Here is an 11275-nt window from a genome sequence, read left to right on the forward strand (position 1 = left end):
GTTGAACCTATACTCTGTTGCTATGTTGATGCACATGACTGGGCCAATAATCAGTTTCACTTGGACGTTTTTGATGTGTAAAATAAATGTGTTAAAAGATTCATTACAAAAGAGAATAGACATTGATGAAGTTTTAATTTTTATTTACAATAATACATATATTAAATCTGAGGCAAGGTTAGTCTCACAATACACTTGGATTGATGTGCACCAATAGGCCTACATTCAAAATATTTAGGAAAATATCATATTAATCATATTACAATGTATAACAGTTGTGTACTAGTAGAAATACAGATATGTTTTTAGATTGATCCCACAGATACATAATGCCCTGCTAAACATTATGTACTAGTTGGATCGTGTACAGACATGATAGGAAATATAATATATATCATGACAACAGCAGTAGTTTCAGCGTTCTCCACACAATATCTACTGTAATCCCATTTATTCAGACATACATACAAGAAATACCAGGCTTCCCTATCAACGTAGCTTCACTGTCATCACCGGCAGAGCCAAGCCAGACACATATTCTAATTAACCCAGTGTAATCACACGAATTGCATTAAAACAAGCTGCCTAAATCAATACCCTGAACATCTGTTTATTAATCAACTGGTCAGCATAATGAGAGCCTTGACAGAAGAAGTCGGAGGAGGAGGAGGGTGGACACAGATGTCTGCTTGGGGAAGCAGATCTGTGATGTGAATATCATCTGCGTAGGAGCCACTTCAGAGTTATGTTCATTCAGGACGTGCAATGGAACATCTTTTCAAACATTTTTTAACGGATAATAATATCAAGCAAAAATCTATATCGAGCATTGATCATCAACTATTGTAAATAGTATTAACATATGTATCTACTACTATAGATTGGATAAATTATGAATGTTGTCAGAAATATGTGATGTTTGACAGGAGATAGGAAATATTGCAAACAAATAAATAACCAGATTCGTGTATCACTATAACTCAATGCTAATTAGAAATGCATACTCATTCCTTCAGACTTCAGAGATAAGAGCAGAACATTTAAAATAGCCTACATTGTACAACACACTGATTTTTACAAGCTGTCTGTCAAGAGGGGGGGGAGAGAGAGAGAGATATAGAGAGAGAGATGGAGAAAGGGGAAGATAGGTGCAGTAGTACAAGCACTTCTATGTTCAAGTATGGTTTGTTTAAGAATGCTGGATCCCAATTGTTATCAATAACAAATTCAATAAATACAGTCCCTATATATAGCAATACGTTACACCCTGCCGACATCTTGTGCAGTAGCATAGCACATTGGAATTGAACGTTTCAAGGTGAGAACATTTTGAGATATAAGATTAGACAGTATTCTTATCGGAAGGTTCTATAGAACTAGAATCTACCTGTTATTTATGTTGAGTCAGTGCTTGTATGTGGTCCCTTCTCCTGAATGGGTGTTGTGTCAGTTTGTGCGCCCTTGTTCAAACTAGCCTCCACCTCCTTTGTTTGTGCTTGGTCGTCCTGCTTAACAGTGAGTGTTTGTGTCTCCTCTTTGGGGCTTGGGTTCTCCGGTTTGGGTCCTTCTCTGTCCACTTTTGTCCCTGTCTGGTCCACTTTGGGCCCGAGTTTCTCCGCTTCAGGCTCTGTCGTCGTATCCTGTTTCGGAGTAAACATCCATGCGAGGGCGGCGTTAGCCGTGCCGTCCCCACTCTGACGTGAGAAACACAGGAAGGTGGCCCAGACGAAGGCACAGCACCCTGTGAAGGTGGTCCGCATGTATAGAGGCACCATGGAAAAGTTCAGGAACTAGGAGAGAGGGGAAGGAAGAGATGAGGGGAGAGGAGGAAGAGTGGGAGGTAGGTGAGAAAGCAAAGTCTTGTTCATTGTACATTTGTAAATGGTCATGGGATACAGTAAATATATCATGAAACCGTAATGATTAACATTGTTCAAGTTAGTAGTACTGGGTGGGCAGGATGTGTGTGTTCAAGGCGTTCAGATACATTAAGATATGATTATACAAAGACAGTCATTTACCTGCATGAATGGCCAGAACATGAGTCCAGTCTGCAAGAGAAAAGCATAGCAACCATTACAAGATCAGACTTCGTCCATGTTTTTAGACTTTGGGCTGTCTAAAACAATCATTTGATTGATTGATTGCAGTACTCATCCATCATTATTGGTCTGTTTCAACAGAACAACGTTTGTATGCAGAGCTCAGGGAGTTGCCCCAAGCCACATTAGTTGGAATTTATTGTAACGTTACCTCTGTATTTATCTAGTGTCATTAATTCATATGCACAGTTGGGGGGAGCAACCCGTACCTTCCCTGCCTCTTCAATTCAGGTTTCCATGTTGACCCTCCACTATGACCCCTAGACTCAGCTATGTTTCGACCCCCCCACTATGACCCCTAGACTCAGCTATGTTTCGACCACCCCACTATGACCCCTAGACTCAGCTATGTTTCGACCCCCCCACTATGACCCCTAGACTCAGCTATGTTTCGACCCCCCACTATGACCCCTAGACTCAGCTATGTTTCGACCCCCCACTATGACCCGCAGACTCAGCCATGTTTCAATCTAATTTCACCCCCTTTATATCTTCTTACCAGTGGTTGCTGTTTATGGCCTGCTGTCAGCCTCTTCCTTGCGTGCCAACGGAAATATTCTGCATAAATGTGACTTTGCCTTATCTTTACTTTCGTCAGCTGTACGGTGTTTCCTCCGACACATTGGTGTGGCTGGCTTCTGGGTTAAGCGAGCAGTGTGTCAAGAAGCAGGTCGGCTTGGCAGGGTTGTGTTTCAGAGGACGCATGGCTCTCGACCGTCACCTCCCGAGTCCGTATGGGAGCTGCAGTGATGGGACAAGACTGTAACTACCAATTGGATATCACGAAATTGGGGCGAAAAAAGGGTGAAAAGTACCTCCCCTCCCCCCCAAAAAATTATGAAAAAAAGAAGGGGGGCTGACTATATGTGATTAAGTGAAAATCTAACACGCAAATATAGAAAATGCGTTGTAGGCTACAGTCAATTTTTGGACAGTTTGTGCATGATTTTCTTTTGCATAGTTTAGATATGTTTCTGCTTATAATTTTTGACATCTTGGTAGGCTATTTGTTAGTCAACTTGTCTATAATTAGATACATTCAGCTTCTCTTCTGTCATTATATGTTGCCCTAGAAGACTAAATAAATCCTTTCTCACCAGAATGTCATAAATCGATAGAATGAATGCTTCAATCTAGTTGACATCAGTAAGGTTTTCTCTGTCATCTTCTTTCACGGAGCAAAGATGTTTAGGGACCGGGGAGAAAACGCAATAACTCAACAAAAAAACGAAATGGGAAAGATCTTCTGTGCAGAATGTCCAAATGGAATCAGTTTGACTGGTTGTAAGGAAATAGAAAGCTGTGAAAACGACCCAACATGTTTCTAATAAGATTGCAGTTAGGCTTGCATATTTTATGTGGTTGAAATATTAAGATTTTATGACGCTGATAAAGATACCACCTCTACAGATGATATCTAACTGAGCATTCTCATTCTCTCAAGATGCTGAAAAAAATAAATCATATTTCTCCACTGTCCCCAAGTCAACATTTTGCCTACATGGTGTATTATTTTACTGCAAGAAAACATTATTCTGCAGTAGTTAATATTAAGGCTATGTGAGAGGTTATCAGTGGTGTAAAGTACTTAAGTAAAAATACTTGAAAGTAGTACTTATATAAGTTTTTTGGTGCATCTGTACTACTATATATATTTTTGACTACTTTCACTTTTACTTCACTACATTCCTACAGAAAATAATGTATTTTACTTATTACATTTTGAATGCTTAGCAGAACAGGAAAATTGTCAAATTCACGCACTTATCAACAGAATAAGTCAAGGTCATCCCTACTGCCTCTGATCTGGCGGACTCACTAAACACACATGCTTCATTTGTAAATGATGTTGGAATGTTGGGGTGTGCCTCTGGCTATCTGGCTATAAAATAAGAAAATGGTGCTATCTGGTTTGCTTATTAAAAGGAATTTGAAATTATTTATACTTTTATTTAAGTAACTACATTTACACTTAAGTATATTCTAAACCAAACACTTTTAATCAAGTAAATCTTTACTCAAGTAAAGACAACTGGGTACTTTTTTCAACCACTGGAGGTTATAGACCCAAGGTCGGCCAGATTTTAATTTTATTTAATCAGGCAAGTCAGTAGAGAATTATTTTTATTTTTTTCTAAATTGGCCTAGGAACAGTGCCATGTTCAGGGGTAGAACGACAGATGTTTACCTTGTTAGCTCGGGGATTCGAGCTCGCAACCGTTCATTTACTAGTCCAACTCTCTAACCACTAGGCTACCTCCCTCCCCGAGATCAGCTTCCATTTAACCCATCTGAACAGTAGGCTATAGTTCCCTTGAACTTCCTTATTTAAAGTCCCCGTCTTGTGACTATCGAATTTGTTTAGCGCCTCACAATCATCACGCTTAACATAGCCGGCACTGCGGGTTATGAGTCAACCTGGGCATCACTACTGAGTAGTGGCAGGGTTTATTCCTAACCAACTGACTGACCAGTAAAACAGGGCCCTATAACGACAGGCATGATTGGAATTTCTCTTCAGACTATAGACCCACCTTATATGTATTCAGGAACTTCTCCCTCCAGTCCTGGAAAATGTCCTCTTTGCCCTCCAAGAAACTCACCCCTAGGGAGAACACAGCTCAGTGTGTTTAGTCAAATATCTATTAGCCAACATTTAGAGACAACAATTGACTTGAATGGCTACTTTATTTGGTTGAAACCAACATTAGTAGGTTTTAAATATCCGATATGTCATATATGGAGATCACATCTGTTCAAGTCTTCCACGTGACCTCAGTTAGGCCTACATACAGACAGATAGAGTGAACTTTGTTCTCGATCGCTCTGACTAACCTGTGTAGAATACACTAGTGGCCAGAGGGGCGGCTGTGGTCTGGTCCAAGAAAAGTTTACGCACAACCATCCTGACCGAATTCCCGGGAAATCTGCGCTCCAAAAACCGCATCCAAAAGAAGTTAAAGTTGCCATGGAAACTGAAAGCGACCACTGCCACATTGCGTGTGTGCCTCCAGTCCATTTTTTCATTGCGCGAGAACAACTGGTGAACGAAATCCCCGCCGGCAAACAGGCAACCATAGAGGGTTACGTTGGTTAGCCACGGAAACCTTTTGACGTGTTTTATGAATGCCCTTCTCATGTTGTCGACATCAGAATACAGAACCTTGAATAGAATATGACAAATAAAACAAGGTCGATATCAAGCAGTTGATGGTAGGATGTTCTTCGCCGTCTTCTGTCTGAAAAGACCATTTGGTATCATCTCTCACTAACACATAGGCCTATCGCATTTCGAATGTAACATACATTTCAATACGATTATATTTTGACAAAATATCAACGAATTTCATAAAATAAGCCTAGGCTAAATGAACGTAAAGCAAGAGCATAATACTTGTGGTGAAACCAGCAGAGGGGTTTCGTGCGTAAAATCCGAAACGTCAAGTGACACCATAGCGCCGCACTGAATTCTGCATAAAATGGGAACGCCCCCCCGTGACGTAAATCAGAGCAGAAAGACGCCATATTCAGGAGGAGCTTATTGGCTACTGTATTACAGTCCTGCACACAGATCTCAAGCAGACGATCATTTAAAGATGCTATCTTTATTATACAACCTTTATAATAGAATAGGATTTTATCTTAAATGTTATAAAATGCACAAAGCCCATAATGTGCACTGTGCAAAGCCAACTAAGTTTTTCAATGCTATACAACACCAGTCTCCACTGTAAAATGTGCAGAATAAAAATATAGACAGCAGGAACTTCACGAGTAAATAGTTACAAAAAACGGAAATATTCTGCATAAATGTGACTTTTTGCTAATCTTTACTTTCATCTCCTTCTGTTCCTGAAACAGTCTTTCAAACTCATCTTTCAGATCTTACTGCTTCTGCACACCTCTGTCCACCTCTGCTTTCAGCTCATATTGCTTTTGCATGTCCACCTCTGCTTTCAGCTCATTTAGTTCCTGGTTGTGTTTAGGTCTGCTTTCAGCTCATGTAGTTCCTGGTTCTGTTTAGAACCAGTTCCTCTTTTAGCCTCTTAAACGTGTCTTCTGCATCATCAGTCACTTAAAATGGGGGGGAAAAAACACAGACAACATACATGACTACAGAAAGTACTGTATTAATATAAATTAAGTTTATAATGGTACAGCCAGAATAGGACTGTCAACCATCTGAGCCTGCTTTTCTGCCCACTGTGCTTCTGCTTCTTCTGTCACGACCGTCTGAAGAAGAAGGACCAAAGCGCAGCGTGATGAGCATACATTTTATTTGATTTTAAATGAATGTCGCCAACAAAACAAGGACACGACCGTGACGCTTACAAGGGCTATAGTGCCACTAACGAAGATAACTTCCCACAATAACAAAAGTGAAAAAGGCTGCCTAAGTATGATTCCCAATCAGAGACAACGATAGACAGCTGTCCCTGACTGAGAACCATACCCGGCCAAAACATAGAAACACAAAACATAGAAATCAGAACATAGAATGCCCACCCAAATCCCACCCTGACCAAACCAAAATGGAGATATAAAAAGGCTCTCTAAGGTCAGGGCGTGACATCTGCATTGCTTGCTCTTTGGGGTTTTAGACTGGGCATCTGTAAAGCACCATGTGACTACTGCTGATGTAAAAAGGGCTTTATAAAGAAATAAAATATGATTAATTTGATGGATTGATTGCAGTACTCATCCATCATTATTGGTCTGTTTCAACAGAACAACATTTGTATGCAGAGCTCAGGGAGTTGCCACAAGCCATTTTAGTTGGGATTTATTGTAACATTACCTCTGTATTTAACTAGTGTCAATAATTCATATGCACAGTTGGGGGGAGCAACCTGTACCTTCCCTGCCTCTTCAATTCAGGTTTCCATGTTGACCCTCCACTATGACCCCTAGACTCAGCTATGTTTTGACCCCTCCACTATGACCCCTAGACTCAGCTATGTTTCGACCCCTCCACTATGACCCCTAGACTCAGCTATGTTTTGACCCCCACTATGACCCCCAGACTCAGCTATGTTTCGACCCCCACTATGACCCCCAGACTCAGCTATGTTTCGACCCCTCCACTATGACCCCTAGACTCAGCTATGTTTTGACCCCCACTATGACCCCCAGACTCAGCTATGTTTCGACCTCCACTATGACCCCCAGACTCAGCTATGTTTTGACCCCTCCACTATGACCCCTAGACTCAGCTATGTTTTGACCCCTCCACTATGACCCCTAGACTCAGCTATGTTTTGACCCCTCCACTATGACCCCTAGACTCAGCTATGTTTTGACCCCTCCACTATGACCCCTAGACTCAGCTATGTTTCGACCCCTCCACTATGACCCCATATTTCACCTTTCGATCCGTGCAGGTGCCAAAGATTTATTTGGGATTATCATACAGGTTTGAGCATGAATTTGAATAATAGTATGACCAACAGATGTTCAAGATCCAGAATTATGTTGCAGCGCAATGTGAGGAGCAAGCTGCGCATGTGTTCTGCTACATTTTTGGTTAGAGTATATTTTCTTAAAAAAATTAAAAAAAAGATTATGTATATAATTTTTAAAAACATATTGTCAGATGAGAAAAAAGAAGAAACCCGCAGTGCCTCAGTGCAGACTTTTGAGTGAGCAAATATAGTATGAGAAAACGGAGGGTCAACAGAGGAAATCCTGTGGTGATACAGTTTTGAAATAAAGTACAATATGAAAACAGAACCGTTTTGAATTCATCCTTACAATATATCACCTTTTTTTTTTTATTGCATCTCACATTTGTTTATTTAATTCACTGAAATATATGCATTCGTGCTCAAGCCTACTGTGCTGTATGTTAAATGTGTCTCTGTGAAATCCTTGAACAGTAATCATTTAAAAAGCTGAGAAGAATATGATTCATGTCTTCCGAAGTCCTCAAGTCTGCTACCATCCTTCTCTTCTGCGGCTGTCAGAGTAAATCCAGAGCAAACTGCCCTTTCGTTTGAGTAAATGCCCTTGCTGTTTGCACAGAAAGAGTCTACTACTGATGTATATCTACAGCTACTGGATAACATGACTACACCGGATAAAAGTATAGTAGGACTCAGATCAACACAATTCATCAGGTCACAAAGGGTGCAGACATTCACCCCCACACAATAACAACCATCAGTTACACACACAGACAGACAGAGGGCGCGAGAGGGCAAGAGAGAGAGAGCAAGAGAGAGAGAGAGAGAGAGAGGGCAAGAGAGAGGGCAAGAGAGAGAGAGAGCGGGCAAGAGAGAGAGGGAGAGGGCAAGAGAGAGAGAGAGAGGGCAAGAGAGAGAGAGAGAGGGCAAGAGAGAGAGAGAGAGAGGGCAAGAGAGAGAGAGAGAGAGAGGGCAAGAGAGAGAGAGAGAGGCAAGAGAGAGAGAGAGAGGCAAGAGAGAGAGAGAGAGGCAAGAGAGAGAGAGAGGGCAAGAGAGAGAGAGAGAGGGCAAGAGAGAGAGAGAGAGAGGGCAAGAGAGAGAGAGAGAGAGGGCAAGAGAGAGAGAGAGAGGGCAAGAGAGAGAGAGAGAGGGCAAGAGAGAGAGAGAGAGAGGGCAAGAGAGAGAGAGAGAGGGCAAGAGAGAGAGAGAGAGGGCAGAGAGAGGGAGAGAGAGAGAGAGAGGGCAAAGAGAGAGAGAGAGAGGGCAAGAGAGAGAGAGAGCAAGAGAGAAGAGAGAGAGAGAGAGCAAGAGAGAGAGAGAGAGAGAGAGCAAGAGAGAGAGAGAGAGAGAGAGCAAGAGAGAGAGAGAGAGAGAGGGCAAGAGAGAGAGAGAGAGAGGGCAAGAGAGAGAGAGGGCACGAGAGAGAGAGAGAGAGGGCAAGAGAGAGAGAGGGCAAGAGAGAGAGAGGGCAAGAGAGAGAGAGAGGGCAAGAGAGAGAGAGAGAGAGGGCACGGGAGAGAGAGAGAGAAGAGAGAGAGAGGGCAAGAGAGAGAGAGAGAGAGAGGGCAAGAGAGAGAGAGAGAGAGGGCAAGAGAGAGAGAGAGAGAGAGAGAGAGAGGGCAAGAGAGAGAGAGAGAGAGAGGGCAAGAGAGAAGAGAGGAGAGAGAGAGAGAGAGAGGGCAAGAGAGAGAGAGAGAGAGGGCAAGAGAGAGAGAGAGAGAGGGCAAGAGAGAGAGAGAGAGAGGGCAAGAGAGAGAGAGAGAGAGGGCAAGAGAGAGAGAGAGGGCAAGAGAGAGAGAGAGGGCAAGAGAGAGAGAGGGCAAGAGAGAGAGAGGGCAAGAGAGAGAGAGGGCAAGAGAGAGAGAGAGGGCAAAGAGAGAGAGAGAGAGAGGGCAAAGAGAGAGAGAGAGAGAGGGCAAGAGAGAGAGAGAGAGAGGGCAAGAGAGAGAGAGAGAGAGGGGCAAGAGAGAGAGAGAGAGAGGGGCAAGAGAGAGAGAGAGAGGGCAAGAGAGAGAGAGAGAGGGCAAAGAGAGAGAGAGAGAGGGCAAGAGAGAGAAGCGAGAGGGCAAGAGAGAGAGAGAGAGAGGGCAAGAGAGAGAGAGAGAGGGCAAGAGAGAGAGAGAGAGAGGGCAAGAGAGAGAGAGAGAGAGGGCAAGAGAAGAGAGAGAGGCAAGAGAGAGAGAGGAGAGGCAGAGAGAGAGAGAGAGGCAAGAGAGAGAGAGAGGGCAAAGAGAGGGCAAGAGCGAGAGAGGGCAAGAGAGAGAGAGAGAGAGGGCAAGAGAGAGAGAGAGAGGGCAAAGAGAGAGAGAGAGAGGGCAAGAGAGAGAGAGAGAGGGCAAGAGAGAGAGAGAGAGAGAGGGCAAGAGAGAGAGAGAGCAAGAGAGAGAGAGAGCAAGAGAGAGAGAGAGAGAGAGCAAGAGAGAGAGAGAGAGAGAGCAAGAGAGAGAGAGAGAGAGGGGCAAGAGAGAGAGAGAGAGAGGGCACGAGAGAGAGAGAGAGAGGGCACGAGAGAGAGAGAGAGAGAGAGGGCAAGAGAGAGAGAGAGCAAGAGAGAGAGAGAGCAAGAGAGAGAGAGAGAGAAGAGCAGAGAGGAGAGAGAGCAAGAGAGAGAGAGAGAGAGGGCAAGAGAGAGAGAGAGAGAGAGGGCAAGAGAGAGAGAGAGAGAGGGCACGAGAGAGAGAGAGAGAGGAGGCAAGAGAGAGAGGAGAGAGAGAGGGCAAGAGAGAGAGAGAGAGAGAGGGGCAAGAGAGAGAGAGAGAGAGGGGCAAAGAGAGAGAGAGAAGGGGCAAGAGAGAGAGAGAGAGAGAGAGAGAGAGAGAGAGAGAAGAGAGAGAGAGGGCAAGAGAGAGAGAGAGAGAGAGAGCAGAGAGGCAGAGAGAGAAGAGAGAGAGAGAGAGAGAGAGGGCAAGAGAGAGAGAGAGAGAGAGAGAGAGAAGAGGGCAAGAGAGGGCAAGAGAGAGAGAGAGAGAGGGCAAGAGAGAGAGAGAGAGAGAGAGAGAGAGGGCAAGAAGAGAGGGCAAGAGAGAGAGAGAGAGAGGGCAAGAGAGAGAGAGAGAGAGGGCAAGAGAGAGAGAGAGAGAGGGCAAGAGAGAGAGAGAGAGAGGGCAAGAGAGAGAGAGAGAGAGGGCAAGAGAGAGAGAGAGAGAGGGCAAGAGAGAGAGGGCAAGAGAGAGAGAGAAGAGAGGGCAAGAGGAGAGAGAGAGAGAGAGAGAGGGCAAAGAGAGAGAGAGAGAGAGGAGAGGGCAAGAGAGAGGAGAGAGAGAGAGAGAGGGCAAGAGAGAGAGAGAGAGAGAGAGAGGGCAAGAGAGGGCAAGAGAGAGAGAGAGAGAGGGCAAGAGAGGGCAAGAGAGAGAGAGAGAGAGGGCAAGAGGAGAGAGAGAGAGAGAGAGAGAGGGCAAGAGAGAGAGAGAGAGAGAGAGAGAGAGGGCAAGAGAGAGAGAGAGAGAGGGCAAGAGAGAGAGAGAGAGAGAGAGAGAGAGGGCAGAAGAGAGAGGAGAGAGAGAGAGAGAGAGAAGGGCAAGAGAGAGAGGAGAGAGAGAGAGAGGGCAAGAGAGAGAGAGAGGGCAAGAGAGAGAGAGGGCAAGAGAGAGAGAGGGCAAGGAGAGAGAGAGAGAGGGCAAGAGAGAGAGAGAGAGGGCAAGAGAGAGAGAGAGAGAGGGCAAGAGAGAGAGAGAGAGAGGGCAAGAGAGAGAGAGAGAGAGAGGGGCAAGAGAGAGAGAGAGAGAGAGAGAGAGGGGCAAAGAGAGAGAGAGAGGCAAGAGAGATGAGAGG

The 11275-nt window shown here is 44.3% G+C and overlaps 1 protein-coding gene across 1 annotated transcript; it reads right to left on the reverse strand.

The window, feature by feature from the left end:
* Nucleotides 1-126: 126 nt before the first annotated feature.
* Nucleotides 127-5548, reverse strand: LOC109886260 (mpv17-like protein). Its single transcript, XM_020478012.2, has 4 exons — nt 4938-5548; nt 4637-4707; nt 2022-2051; nt 127-1790 (listed from the first exon to the last, which is right to left on the reverse strand). Exons 1-4 carry the CDS (start codon nt 5239-5241, stop codon nt 1395-1397), a joined length of 801 nt encoding a protein of 266 aa, XP_020333601.1. The 5' UTR covers nt 5242-5548; the 3' UTR covers nt 127-1394.
* Nucleotides 5549-11275: the final 5727 nt, after the last annotated feature.

Source organism: Oncorhynchus kisutch, linkage group LG20 (genome assembly GCF_002021735.2).
Source record: "Oncorhynchus kisutch isolate 150728-3 linkage group LG20, Okis_V2, whole genome shotgun sequence".
NCBI classification, from domain to species: domain Eukaryota; kingdom Metazoa; phylum Chordata; class Actinopteri; order Salmoniformes; family Salmonidae; genus Oncorhynchus; species Oncorhynchus kisutch.

Excerpts from the sequence above, each read along its gene's own strand:
- LOC109886260 (XM_020478012.2), bottom strand. The coding sequence starts at position 5,241 with ATGAGAAGGGCATTCATAAAACACGTCAAAAGGTTTCCGTGGCTAACC. Across the intron at positions 2,052-4,636 it reads AGTTCCTGAATACATATAAG|ACTGGACTCATGTTCTGGCC; the intron begins GTGGGTCTATAG and ends TTTCTCTTGCAG. Across the intron at positions 1,791-2,021 it reads TGTTCTGGCCATTCATGCAG|TTCCTGAACTTTTCCATGGT; the intron begins GTAAATGACTGT and ends CCTCTCTCCTAG.